Source organism: Canis lupus, chromosome 1, assembly GCF_011100685.1.
Source record: "Canis lupus familiaris isolate Mischka breed German Shepherd chromosome 1, alternate assembly UU_Cfam_GSD_1.0, whole genome shotgun sequence".
NCBI lineage: Eukaryota > Metazoa > Chordata > Mammalia > Carnivora > Canidae > Canis > Canis lupus.
In genome coordinates, this window is record NC_049222.1 from 21,336,158 (window position 1) to 21,350,663 (window position 14,506).

The window sequence follows — 14,506 nt, forward strand, 5'->3', positions numbered from 1 at the left end:
TGTGCGCGTCCGCTCTATGATGCTTGCGCGCGTCCCCCGCGCGCCGCGCTGCGGGCGGGGCGGGTCTCCGGGATTCCAAGGGCTCGGTTACGGAAGAAGCGCAGCGCCGGCTGGGGAGGGGGCTGGATGCGCGCGCACCCGGGGGGAGGCCGCTGCTGCCCGGAGCAGGAGGAGGGGGAGAGCGCGGCGGGCGGCAGCGGCGCTGGCGGCGACTCCGCCATAGAGCAGGGGGGCCAGGGCAGCGCGCTCGCCCCGTCCCCGGTGAGCGGCGTGCGCAGGGAAGGCGCTCGGGGCGGCGGCCGTGGCCGGGGGCGGTGGAAGCAGGCGGGCCGGGGCGGCGGCGTCTGTGGCCGTGGCCGGGGCCGGGGCCGTGGCCGGGGACGGGGCCGGGGCCGGGGCCGGGGCCGCGGCCGTCCCCCGAGCGGCGGCGGCGGCGGCCTTGGCGGCGACGGCGGCTGCGGCGGCGGCGGCGGCGGCGGCGGTGGCGGCGGCGCCCCCCGGCGGGAGCCGGTCCCTTTCCCGTCGGGGAGCGCGGGGCCGGGGCCCCGGGGACCCCGGGCCACGGAGAGCGGGAAGAGGATGGACTGCCCGGCCCTCCCCCCCGGATGGAAGAAGGAGGAAGTGATCCGAAAATCTGGGCTCAGCGCCGGCAAGAGCGATGTCTACTACTTCAGGTACCGCCCTGGGGGGGGCGGGGCGGGCGGCGGGGTCGGGGGTCAGGCGGGGTCAGGGGTCAGCGGCCGACCCGGGCCGGGGGCCTCGGCGGGGGGCCCGTCACCCGCCCCCGCCGCGCCGCACCCCGTGCCGCGCCCACAGGTCACCGGCGGGGCAAGCCCGGGGCTCCGGGGTCGCGGGGCGCGCGGCCCCGCCAGCGGCTGTGGACTCCGGTGGAACTTCCTTGACACGTTTACTCACTTCGTCTATTTACTTATTTTTTTATTTTAAAAGATTTTATTTGTTCATGAGAGACACAGAGGCGTGGACACAGGCGGAGGGAGAAGCAAGCTCCTTGCGGGGAGCCTGACGCGGGACTCGATCCCGGGACCCCGGGGTCACGCCCTGGGCCGACGGAGGCTCCTCCGCTGAGCCGCCCGGGCGGCCCCGAACTCGCTAACTTTAAAACGTAAAGCATCCAGTTGGTAGAACGTGAGCGTGCTGTCCGGCGGTGAGCGGGGCCGCCCCCGGGGGTGGAGGCCCCGGTGCCAGTCGGCGGGACGCTGCCCTCGGCGCACCCTGCACCCCGCAGCCCGCAGCCCGCACCCCGCACCCCGCGCAGTGCTTCCCACCAGGCTTGAAAACGGTCTGAAAAATACACGACCGTGTGTGTGTGTGTGTGTGTGTGTGTGTGTGTGTGTGTGTCCTCGTGAGGATGTGGTCCCCGGAGTCCTATGTGAGTGTGGACGTCGCCCCGATGTCCTGATCGTCCCGTCGTCACACGTACGGGACAAGAGTTTCCGTGAATTTATGTCATCCTCTCAAGGAAAAAAAAAAAAAAAAAGTGAAAGTGGAGTCGCATTAGAACTCGTTTTGTCAATCGATCTGAGACCACTTGTTCTGGAATCTTAGAGGGTACGATGGCAGACATTATAAATATTCAAAAGTGATGATCTTCTGTTTCCCCGTTATTAAATATTAAGTTTATTCCACTGACGCTCAAAGGGTCACTGTGGAACAGATTAATATTCCTCAAGGTCACGTGTTCCATTTAGTGCTGTTCAGTTAATCACTTCTGCGCGCTCTTTCTTTAACAAGTTCTGTTTTCTAAGCAGGTAGTTCGCTGCCTCCTCTCTGAGCTGTGTGCTGATGCCTCGTAGACAGTCGTGTTTTACGAGAGTTGTCTGTGCTGGGGATTGAACTCCTTGAGGAACAGGACACTAGTCTATTCTCAGTGGAGCATCTTAGCCTTTGAGTTTCACTCTCTATGTCATTTCTCCTGGGATATAGTTTGTTTGGTTTTGGGATGACGCATTTGTTCAAACTGACTTTGGGTTATTGCAGTTTTTTTTTTTTTTTGTTTTGTTTTCCTTTCAGTAGCTGGAAACGTTATTTCAAAAGGTCATCTTGCTGTAGTGCTCGTTTTGATTTGTGATCCCCCTTTTTTTTTTCAAATGTATTTTAAGTTTTTAAATTTTTTTTTAAATGTAAACTCAGTAAGTATTTTATTGGTAGAAAAGCTAATATAATCATTTTAAAGTGAACTTTCCAAACAAATTCATTTCTCAATAAATGAAAAACCAGTGTAGTGATAGTTATTTTCCAGATTAGAGTCTTTTTATTAGTGCAGCATGATTCGCTTTTTACTTCTTTATACCAAATGACAAGACATTTTGAACAAACAGATTTGTGCCACGGGTGTTCAGTGTAGGGTTGGAAGGAATGTTGCCTAAATGTTCATGGACTACCTGGGATATGTTAGTTACTTTGCAGGATTGTAACCTCCAGTTACCTTCTGAAGTTCTGGGTCGCAGGGTAGCATGACGTATTTGTGATACAGCAGTTATTCTGACTTTGACTTCTGCTTGCAGTGACGAGTGGTGGAGGGCACCTACTCCTAGTGAAGGTGAACACATTATTTTTCAGTCAAACTGTCGCAGCTTTGCATATCAGCATCCCCATATAGGCCTCGCCCGTTAAAAAACCGGTAGCTCACAAAACACGGGCCATCTCTGTTAATAGGTGGGTTAAGAGTTAACGTTCCCATTGGTAATGTGAACACCTGCACCCATTTGTTCACACAGATTCTAATAATGCTAAGTCCTGAATTAGCCTGCCCCTGGGGAGATTAAACAAATCTGTGCCTGTTAACGTAGGGTGTGGCTTACGTTTATTAATTGGGCTGAAATGAAGCTCATTGGGAAAGCCTCAGATTTTGGTAAAATGGTGTTTTGGCTGTTTCCTGAGACTGCCAAGTTCTAGTAGGAAGGCGTGCCTCGAGTTGCCAGTTAAGCAATATAATTATGCCTTCTGTCAGGATTACTGATAGCGTTGTGGCAGTTCATGTATTATCATACAAAGTGTGTTTTTAAAAAAGGTGTGGTTAGATAAAGTGCTAGATCCTTGGTAATAGTTTCTGAAAAGTTTGTTGCCATCCTATGAACCCATTACGTTGAACAATGATTTTCTAACTGGCCTCCTCGACTCTTGTCAGTTCTAGTTTTTGGTTCCTTGTACTTGCTGAGTGGTATTTTTGAAATATTATTTTCCTCTGCATAGGACCCTGTAGAAACCAACTCATGCCGTTTTTATCAAGTCTAAACTTGTTGGTTTCTAGATTTTTGGTTATAATAAGGGTTAAAGACCTGGGAGTCATGGTAAACTGTTAAGCTGCTGCCACGAAATAGGTGGTTGGATTTTGGAAACATAATAGTAAATATTTTTGATTCTTGTATCAAAATGATGATGCATTTGTACCCTATCACATCCCTGAAAAAAGGATACAGTGGAACTAGAGAACAATTAAATAATCGTAGGGAGCAGGTGCATGAAGAGAGACTAAAGTTATTTCGCTTTGATCTGGAAAGAAGAGGACTCAGAGGCAGTGTAACCGAGGTCTGTAAATCATGAGTGGTAGGATAAACGTAGAAGTCCCTAGGGAAGGCAGCAGAGCTCTGGGATGAGGAGGTCTAGAGTTGGTGCTATTCTAACTGTGCTTAACCATTTGGTGCACTCACACTTCCTGGTCCTGTGGTTTGTCGGTTTGTAAAGTGCATATGATTTTACCTGTACTCTACATAGTGTTACGAGGATTCAATTTCAGATCAGTTAAATGAATACGTAGATCTCTTGAAGCTTCGGATATGTTTAAGGACTAATTAAGGAAAACAATTCATTAAATCAAGTTGTATGGGCTGAACATAATAAATAGGTTAAAAAAAAAAAATGTGTTAGGTATATCTGACTTGTTACCAAAGGCTGGTATGGTGCCTTGAGGGTATGAATTCTGAATCATTGAGGATGTCAGAGTTCAGCCAGGCCTTTCCCTCTTTTTTTTTTTTTTTTTTTTTGGTCTTTTGCCTTAAAAAAAAAATTTAGTCTGCCATATAGTCTTGGAAAAAACTAGCTGAATGGACCCACGGAGAGATTCATTGTCACATTTCTTAAAAAGTAAAGTCTTTTTGGCTTTCAATAAATTCTTTTCCCCTAATATCTTCTCTCTGGCTGTCCCTATGTAGTTCAGCCTGGTGTCCTTTGTGTTACTCTCCTGTGTATTTCCATAGAACCTATAGCTTCTCCCCCCCGGACCCCCCCCCCCCCCCCCCAGCTACAATCCTGAACACATAGATGCCATTAAGTAAGTGTTTACCAATTGATGTGACTCTTAAAAATTTGTGAAACAAGTCTTAAATTACTTTTTAGCTATTGCTTTAAATTATCTGGTGGTGTGCTGGGATGAAATTGGTTGAAATATTTTATTCGGTCCAAAAATTTTCCAGTTCCCTATTTTCATCATTAATGTTGAGGATATTTTAGAAGTCTGGAAAGCATTGTAGAGATATAGTGAAATGTTAAGTAAAATGCTCATAGTGCAAAGAGACAAGTGAGAAATCAACATTTGAATTTCACTGAATTTGTAGTAAAGGGTCTTTTTTAGTATTGGGTCTTATGTGTCTTAATTCTATGTGCTGTTTTTTCATTTTTGAAGATTTTATTTATTTGAGAGAGAGAATGTGTGGAGATCAGAGCGGGGAGAGGGGCAAAGGGAGAAGCAGACTCTCTGGTCCATCCCAGGACCCTGGGATCATGACCTGACCTAAAGGCAGATGCTCAACCGACTGAACCCCCCCCCCCCCCCCCCCCCGTGCCCCTCTGTTTGTGTATTGTGTCATAGTTCTCATAGTCTTGGCGCTGTTAGTATTATTTTGCTAAGTGCTATCTTATTGGGTTCTTATAACCCTGTTAGCTATAGGTACAGTTGTCTCCGTTGTACAGAGACTTGGGGACTTGGGACAGGGAAGTTAAGTAATATGCTTGAGGTTGTACTTTTGGTAAGGGGAGAGTTAGAATCCTGATGCAGGGGATTTAACCCCAGAACTTTTATCCCCCTGCTCTGCTGCCTCCCAAAGAGATCTCTTCTTGTGACTCTTAGATACTGCAACATCTCATGCCTCATCTACTTTATTGAGCTCGGTGGCCTACTGAAATGATGTAATTAGTTATTACTATTATACTTGCACCCTTATGTTGACAAAAGGTAAATTTTAAATACTATTTGGTGGTGGAGCTGTTGTATCAAAAGATGATCTTGCAGCTCAATATAATATTGGAGAGAAAAAAATAGAAAAATTGCGATAAATAAATTAAAGCAGTTTTATTCTGAGTAATAGAAGTGTTCATTTTGTTCAGAAATGTTTCCTGCCTTTTCTCTTGCTCGCTGTCTCCATTTTTGTTTAACTGAGGATTGACCCTGTTATTTCTCAGTTTTTTTTTTTTTTTAAGATTTTATTTATTCATTCATGAGAGACACACACACAGAGAGAGACACAGGCAGAGAGAGAAGCAGGCTCCCTGCAGGGAGCTCAATGCAGGACTCAATCTCAGGACCCCAGGATCACACCCTGGGCGGAAGGCGGGCGCTCAACCACTGAGCCACCCGGGCTGCCCATTCATAGAGGCAGCATGTTCCCTGAAGAGCAAGCTGTAGGTCATCTTCATTTTAAGGGCTTTCACTTAAATTAGAAGAAATCAAATTGTAACTTGAGGGCTAAATGTAGCTTATCAGATACTTTTATGTGTTTCCTGCAAAAAGCTCATGTACTTCTTTCAGAGTTGAGGTACAATTGAAATGTGCCCTACAGACCAATTAAAAAAAAAATCTCTTCAGTTGAGAGGAATGAAATGTAATGTTTATTACTAAGTGCTTACTGCATAATTGCACGTTTGACTTGCTTTTAGTCTTTTTTCTTGATATTACCTGATTGAAGCCTGGATCTGGAAATAAAAGATCCGCAGCTGTGGTGGAGATGGTGCTCTGATAATTCTCTCTCAGCTGTACCGTTGCAGTTTTTTGTGTTGTAGGAAACTTTGTTAGGGTGCAACATTGCCATCTGTCCTACATCTGATTCTTTAAATCTGACATGCAAAGTCTCACCTGCCAGAACACCCATAATACCTGTAGTAGAGGAAATACATAGCTCAGAAGGAACCGATACACATGTTCTAAAAATAATCTCAAACAGAAATTGATGATTTTGTCAAATTGCTTTTAAAATTTCATTTGTGAGATGTAGAGCCATAATTTAATTTTTCATGATTTTAATTAATGGAACAGAAGCTGGTGATTTGCAAAGGAGGTGATACTTTGTGTTTTTGTGTCTCTGGTTTTTTTAGATTTCATGGTAGGACTAATAGAAATTCACAACTTTTTAGCCTTTGTTTGAGATCTTTTTAGATCTGATGATGAATTAGAAGTAAATCACCAAGGGTGCCTGGGTGGCTCAGTGGCTGAGTGTCTGCCTTCAGCTCAGGGTGTGATCCTGGAGACCTGGGATGGAGTCCCACGTCGGGCTCCCTGCCTGGAGCCTGCTTCTCCCTCTGCCTGTGTCTCTGCCTCTTGCTCTGTGTCTCGAATGAATGAATAAATCACCAATTCTTATTTTATGGACTTACTTTTTGGCTTGGAGTATTCATTTCCTTTGCAGCCCTTGTTTATTGGTCCTTTTTTTTTTTTTTTTAAAGATTTTATTTATTCATGAGAGACAGAGAGAGAGAGAGAGAGAGAGGGAGAAGCAGGCCCCATGCAGGGAGCCCAACGTGGGACTCGATCCCGGGTGTCCAGGATCATGCCCTGGGCTGAAGGCGGCACTAAACCACTGAGCCACCCAGGAATCCCCTGTTTATTGGTCTTTTACTGCTATTTGCCATTTCCACTAAGAAATGACTAGGCAAATTGTAAAATGAAGTTTTGCTTAACCTTATCAGAACTTCTAAAAACCAAAACTTCCCAAAGAAGAAGACTAAAAGTATGGAATAGAATGATTTAAGTAATATCTGTGGATCTTTTTTTTTTTAAAGATTTTATTTATTTATTAATGAGAGATACAGAGAGAGAGGCAGAGACACAGGCAGAGAGAGAGAGAAGCAGGCTCCATGCAGGGAGCCCGACGTGGGACTCGATCCCGGATCTCCAGGATCACGTCCTGAGCCGAAGGCAGGCGCCAAACCTCTGAGCCACCCAGGTGTCCCAATATCTGTGGATCTTATGATTTTGCCTTGTCTTACAATATAAATTCAAACTCATTTGTTTGGGAATTTGATTGCATGAGCTGTAAATGAATATAAATAATAGTAAATATAAAAATTAGATTTTAAAACAGCATTTCACATTTGTCAGGTATAATTATGAGCTATTTGCAAGTGAGAGGAAGAAGAACATATTACAGATTTTTGAGGTATATTTTGGTGTTCTTTTTGTACTGGAAGAATCCATCGGTTAAAGCAAGGATGAAAGTCTGAATTCAAATTATTTTTAACATATATATGTTGATGTATGCATTTCTTTAAAAAGGACTTTCCTGGGGGCCTCTAGCAGAAATGGGCCAAGTGCTGTGGCATTTTGAGCTAAGCATAATTCTGTTGACCTTTACCACCTTTGCTATAATGGTTGACCGTCTTGCTGACCACCAGATTCTGAACCTCCTCAAGGTCAGTGGCTGAGTCTGATTCATTTTTAAATCTCTAGTATCACCCACAGTCCCTGCTATACGGAAAGCTCTTAAGAGTTGCTTGCTGAATGAAGTTAGTAATTCATACATTTTTCTACTAAGTGATACAAAAAAACTTCTGGTTACTGCTGGCTGTGAATAGAGACCCAAGACCATCTCTTTGGTGGTGGTGCCGCCCAGCAGCCTGTCTGTCTTGCACTATACCAGGTATGCAAATATTGGATAGCTGAAGTAAACATTCTTATGTGTGTTTAGTGTGTGTGTATATATTGTATATAGATTTTTAGACCTGGAGGGATCTCTGTAGGGCTTTTGGTGTCCCTTTTCATATTAAAAAAAAATCCTTTTATCCGTTGCTTTAAACATCTACCATCAAAAATTGCCTTTGTATCATCCTGAGAGGATAATATATTTCTATTTACTTTTAACTGATTTATTATTTCTTTGTGCTGTAATTATGAAATTGTTTTAATATCTGGTAGGAAGTTTATAATGAAAGATAAAAATAATGTAAAAGTAGACATACAAAATACATGTTGCAGCTTTTTACTGCTAGATCCTACAGTCCTAAGCTTGCTTACCTGTCAGATTACCATAGCAGTTTCTAAATGCTTTCTCTCCACTTCTGCTTATTTGAAGACCAGTAACCTGTCAGTAGACTACACTTGTGTTGTTGCACTGGCTTAGAATAAGAATGGAGACTTTTGAGTCAGAGAATTGGAACTTGAGTCTTGAATCTTGCTTTACTGTTTTAACTGGGACAGATTTATAAGCTTCCATAAATAAGCCCCTGATTCCTCATATGTAAATCAAAGGTAAGAAATCTACCTCATGGAGTTTTTTGAGACGAAATGAAACATGTAAAGCATTTGGCATGTAATAGATGGTCAGTAGATCAACAAGTTGGTAGTTTCTTTCCCTTCACTTAACATAAAGAGGTATGTGCTTGTTAATTACCTGGAGATTCACAGTATGTTGTTTTATTTTGAGATGTGATTATGGTAGATCTTAGGTTGTTGTACCTGTTCATCAGAGTTTTTAGAAATATTTAATTTTTTCCCCTGATTATTAAATGACCCATGCTCAGTGTGGAAAACTGGGAAAATATGGAAGAGTGTAGAGAGAGCAGTGACAATCAGCCTTATAGTCCTAAAGAGAATCAGTGTTAAGATTTGGACACATTGCCTTCCTCCTGTGTGTATATGTGTTTATGTTCTTCTTTGTTCTTTTTATACTGGAAGAATCCATAGATTAGAGCAAGGATAAGTGTCCTTATTAAAATTATTTTTAACATGTACGCAGTATTGTATGCATCCCTTTAAAAAAGGCCTTTCCCAGAGGCCCCCGGCCCTTTTTTCAAAACATCGTCTGTTTTGGGGGTATACTTACTGCCTATTTTCTTTATCATGGAAGAATTCAAACAAATGCAAGAGCAAAAGTAGTTAGAAAAATATAATGAGCCTCTCATGTGCTCATCAATGAGTTTTAACAGTTATCAACTCCTGGCCAAACTTACTTCATCAGTATTAAACCCCTTTTCCCGTTATAGTTTGAAATAATTCCCAGGTGTATTTAATTTCTGACATTTCCCTAACAGTATCCAGTCACCAATTCAACCAAAATAACCAGTGTTTCCTTTTTCCTTTCTCAAAAAGTGAGTGCCTTAAGGCAGTAGGATGGGATTAGGTACAATTCTACATTTATTCACTTTTCTGTTTTTTAGTGGATCATGTTGGCTTATATTTTTTAAACTATGATATAGAGATAATAGAATCTACCAGTGATACACTGTTTGCATGTAATTTTTGTTACATAAATGATAGTTAATGGCATAAGAATGATTGGTACAGAATTTGAATTATACTTAAGGTCTTTTATACCATTTAAAAAACTGCAGGGCAGCCCCGGTGGTGCAGCGGTTTGTCGCCACCTGCAGCCTGGGGTGTGATCCTGGAGACCCGGGATCGAGTCCCACATCGGGCTCCCTGCGTGGAGCCTGCTTCTCCCTCTGTCTGTGTCTCTGCCCCTCTCTCTGTGTCTATGAATAAATAAATAAAATCTTTAAAAAAAAAAACTGCATTGATGATTCCTTAAACATTTATGTCAAGGGAGAAAGTGGAATGCTGTCACAATTTACCGGCAGCCAAATAGTGAATTTTTCTCCTTAATGATACTTTAAAAATAGTTCTCTACTCCTCCCCCAACTGCTAAGGAAATTCTTTAATGCTCAAATCTGCCCAAACTCCCCCCCCCCTTTTTTTTTTAAATCTACTTTCCAATTTTCAGGGAGTATATCCTGTTTGTATACTTCAGTGTTTATGTTCTAAACATTTTATTTATAGAAATTTTCAAACATATAGAAATGTAAAGAGAATCATATAGGAAATTACTAAGAACCCAGTTTAACAATTGTTTATCTTATTTCTTCTATATCCCAGTCCACTATCCCTGACTCAACTTTCATTATTTTGTAGCAAATCTGACATCATATAGTTTCATTCATAAATAATTACTTCAGTGCGCTGTTTGTGAAGACTTAAACTTGTAGAAGTTTTATAAGCTCAGTATTTCAAAACTAGAATCCAAGAGATGCCAGCGGGCAGTTCATGATTCTTTACCTGATACTGGCAGCAATCGCTCTATGGTTCAGAGGAAGGAGACATTTCACTACTTCAGTTGGGAAGGCTTATGGAGGAGATACAATGTGCATTGGTGTTTTGGGGCTCTTGGGGATTAGGGCTGGACTCCTGCGTTATAGATCAGGTTAAAAGATAGGATTTGCAAAGGGCCCAAGAGGGGAACCGTCCAGCCTGTTCAGAACAGGGTGAATAAGCCAGTATAGTTGGAGCAAAGGTCACTGGGTAAGAGGAGTGGAAAGTAGGGTTTAAGGGTTCAGAGGAGGCTAGATGAAAAAGGATCTTAAATGCAGGGCTGAGATGTTTGGCTCCCTTTTGCTAATGGGGTAAAGTCATTAAATGCTTGTAAACTGGAACCGTATGGTCAGAGTGGTGTTGTAGGAAGAGTAATTTGGATAGTGGAGAATGCAGACACCATTAGAGTTAGCCTGTCCTAGTGATTTAGACTCAAGCTGATAAAGACTTGATTTAGGCAATGGCATTGGACAGGAAGGGTGGTTTTTTTTTTTTTTCTTTTTTTTTTAAGATTTTATTTATTAGAGCATGAGCAGGGGGGAGGGGCAGAGGAAGAAGCAGACTCCCCCCACCCAGGGCTCAATCCCAGGATGCTGGGATCATGACCTGAGCCGAAGGCAGCCACTTAACTGACTGAGCCACCCTGGCGCCCCAAAAGGATGAATTCAGAGGTGAATATGAAGGAACTGGATTTAATAACTGACAGGAGATGGGAGGATATCAGTACGACAGGAGAAGATAAAATCTGCAGAGGAGTCACTTTGGGAAAGGCCTGCATGTGAGGGTTGGGAGGAAAGGAATTCGAGAAAGAGGGATTAGGAGCTAATTTGTATTAGATTTCTCTGTGCGAATGGGTCACAGCTTCGAAGCAGTGGCAAATATTATTTGAATTAATTGATATGGCACTTTTCTGATGATATATTTTTATACCGAAGTACAAAAAGATCATTTCAATTTCAGATCTTAGTCTCCGCCAAAACTTGCGGAGACACTTGAGAAATCTTTTTCTTCCAATACTTTTTAACAAGTAAGTGGTAACATTTAAAGAGGCAGAAAACAATAGAAAGTTGATGTTTCTTTATTCTCACAACTTTTCCAGTGCTGTAGCTTAGAGAAATTTTAGTGTGGAGGTTTTTATTGTTCCTCACAAAGTAGAGAGTGATGCCCTTGGGAATATGATCTTTGGCTACATAGCTGCTGTCTCCTGTCCATACTCCTCCTCGTCCCTCATAGGCCAGCTTCACCTTATTGCACTCGGACTGTTGCCACCCCCACAGTTCATCCTGTTGGAAACTGGTTTGAAGATATACTTGTGTTTGCTCAGACTCTGGTCTCCTCATAATATTTGACTAAATGTCACGATGATCCATGTTACCCAGGTAACATGAAAAAATAGGTTCTGCTCTGTTAGAGGAGGGTTTTCTGAGTGCAGTTTGCAGAGTGCACAGGCAAGCCATAGGTTCTCAGAAGAATTAATTTTTACGTGGAGACTAGCAGGGCATGTTACAGTTGAGTAGCTCAGGTAATGATGATTATAGGTGAGTTTATAGAGTGATAAAATGTGAATGTCACTAAATTAAGGTAACCATAATCTAAGTAGTTTCTGGTATCTCAATGAAAGTTTCGTAGAGTTGAAAGTCAGATGCCAAATAAAATTTCTTTCTTTTTGATAATCTATAGTTAGAAACCTCTAAGAGTTAGGCTTAAGAAGTGCTTTAGACAGTTCAACCAGAGTGAAAGCTGGCAAAGACATGTAGCTCAAATGATGAAATGTTCGTATATGAAAATAAAACTCATGTCTTTGGTTTTCATTTAATCATGACTTTAGGGTATTTGGAGGGTAGGAGAAGTTAAAGGTGAAATCACAAGTTGGTTCAGGGCTGGCATATCGAGGGGGCAGTTGGTAGGGAATTTTTTTTTGTGGTTGAAAGTGAAATATTAGTATTTCATTACTGGGATTAGAAGTAATCACTTTGGTTAGAGAAAACAGAAAATGACTAATATCCTTCCCTACTCTAGTAGAAATTTTTTTTTGAAAGTAATTTCCCTAAGTTATAGTTTGCTGCTTTTAGAATAAAAGCTTAGTCACGTTAAGTTCTGGTGTGTGTGAAACTGGGACCTACCGCAGCCATCTTACGGGCTGACAGATAACTTAGGCACTCTGGGTTAAGACCAGAGCTTAAATGACACGCATCATTTCTTCATCTAGCATTATTTCATCTGCCACTTCCAGAATCATTTGGTGCCACGCAGATATCTTAGATCTGATGGGCAGAGTTCTTAATGAACCATTCCGCTGGCCTTACCTTTCTGTGCACTTGCCTTCATCTGGTGCAGAGGAAGAGCCCTTGTTTAAAATCTTCTGGGGCAGCCAGGTAGACTTTCCTTAAAGCATCAAGCACAAGCTACAGCAGTTACAGAGAAGGCAATGGCTTGTACCACTGTTCTAAAGGCAGCAGTGTGTATGAGGAGTACTTGGAGCTATCCAATATAGATGCTTCGTAGAATTCCATCTTTATGACAGGGCACAGTGATTTGGTATGAATGACTGATTGGTTACCAGTTGATAATCCACCTTTTTTTGAGATATGTTAATAGTTAAACTTGATTTCCACCTCTCTTACTTCATTACTGATTAAGTTTATTAGTAGAGTGTCTCAAGGCCTTTCTCAGTTTCCATTTGATTTTTTTTAAATCGGTAAATATAGGAACAATTTCAGCCATATTACAGTACTAATTAATTAATTAATTAATTAATTAATTTATTTATTTATTTATTTATTTATTTAAAAAATTTTATTCATTCATGATAGAGAGGCAGAGACACAGGCAGAGGGGGAGAAGCAGGCTCCATGTAGGGAGCCCGACGCGGGACTTGATCTCGGGACTCCAGGATCGCGCCTTGGGCCAAAGGCAGGCACTAAACCTCTGAGCCACCCAGGGATTCCTTACAGTACTAATTTAGATCATAAATTGGGCAATCACATTTCATGAGTATGGCCTTTTAACTGGGTTCTTAAGTATTTGGATTTCCTTAATTTGGGGAGTAGTGTCTACAACCGATCTCTAATGAGTTTTGGTCTATGGAGGAATGTCGTAGTGAGGCTCTATAGTATGCTTTCAACAGCAGTTTGGAAATGGCATTCCAACTGTTCCATTAGGAATGACTCATTGTAGGGCTCATTTGCAAAATTAATCAGTAGATTTCTTTTTTTTTTCTTTTTAAAGATTTTAAAACATTTATTCATGAGACACAGAGAGAGAGAGAAAGAGAGACAGAGGCAGAGAGAGAAGCAGGCTCCATGCAGGGAGCCTGATGGTGGGACTCCATCCTGGGCCTCCAGGATCACGCCCTGAGCCAAAGGCAGACGCTTAACCGCTGAGCTACCCAGGCGTCCCAATTGATTTTTTTTAAAAATTACTTTCTAGTTGTCTCTAAGCTATATCCTTAAAAATAATGGTGCTTATCTTTTTGGTAGAAGTTGCTACCTTAGTTTTTCATCTTCTGGAACACTAGTATGTCGAAACTAAATTCACTTTTAAGCTCAGCTTTTACTGCACTAATGAGATGTCTTATTAGTGGGCTGCTTGAGAACTGTCAGTTGTTACTTCCATCTGTAGGTTGAATTTTAGAACTTGAATTGTGTTTCAGGAATACTTACATTATGTGATTGTGGAAAAAATGCTGATTTGATCATCATTTGTTTTAAAGTCAGTGGTGGCGGAATGAATACCAGAGAGTTTGTGACAAAGTGTGGTGTGTTGCTTTGGATTTGACCCAGAGAGAAGTTTTGTTCTTCCAGGGCAGTATTTTATTGCTGGTTTCCCAGCTAAAATTCTCTGTTGTCGTCGTCTTCAGTTATTTTTCTTTTATTGTGGTTGATTGGTACAAGGCTAAGTTCTAAATGGGACACGTTGGCTTTTTGGAGAACTATTTTAGAATTCTTAGAGTTTTCTTCTGGTAACATATCTGTGCCGACCTTTAACAGTTGATTTTAGCACATTTGGCTCAGAAAACTTCTTAGATAAGACAGGGGCATTTTTCCTAGAAGAATTTTCTTTTTTTTTTTCTTTTTCATTTTTTTTATTTACTTATGATAGGCACACAGTGAGAGAGAGAGAGAGGCAGAGACACAGGCAGAGGGAGAAGCAGGCTCCATGCACCGGGAGCCCGACGTGGGATTCGATCCTGGA

The 14,506-nt window shown here is 42.3% G+C and overlaps 1 protein-coding gene across 1 annotated transcript in view; it reads left to right on the plus strand.

The window, feature by feature from the left end:
• The first annotated feature begins 64 nt into the window (after positions 1-64).
• MBD2 (methyl-CpG binding domain protein 2) overlaps positions 65-14,506 on the plus strand; it is a 63,027-nt gene continuing 48,585 nt past the window's right edge. Inside the window, exon 1 of the mRNA XM_038525969.1 lies at positions 65-674. Within this exon, the coding sequence (XP_038381897.1) occupies positions 127-674 (548 nt within the window). The 5' untranslated portion in view covers positions 65-126. The remainder of the gene's footprint in view (positions 675-14,506) is intronic.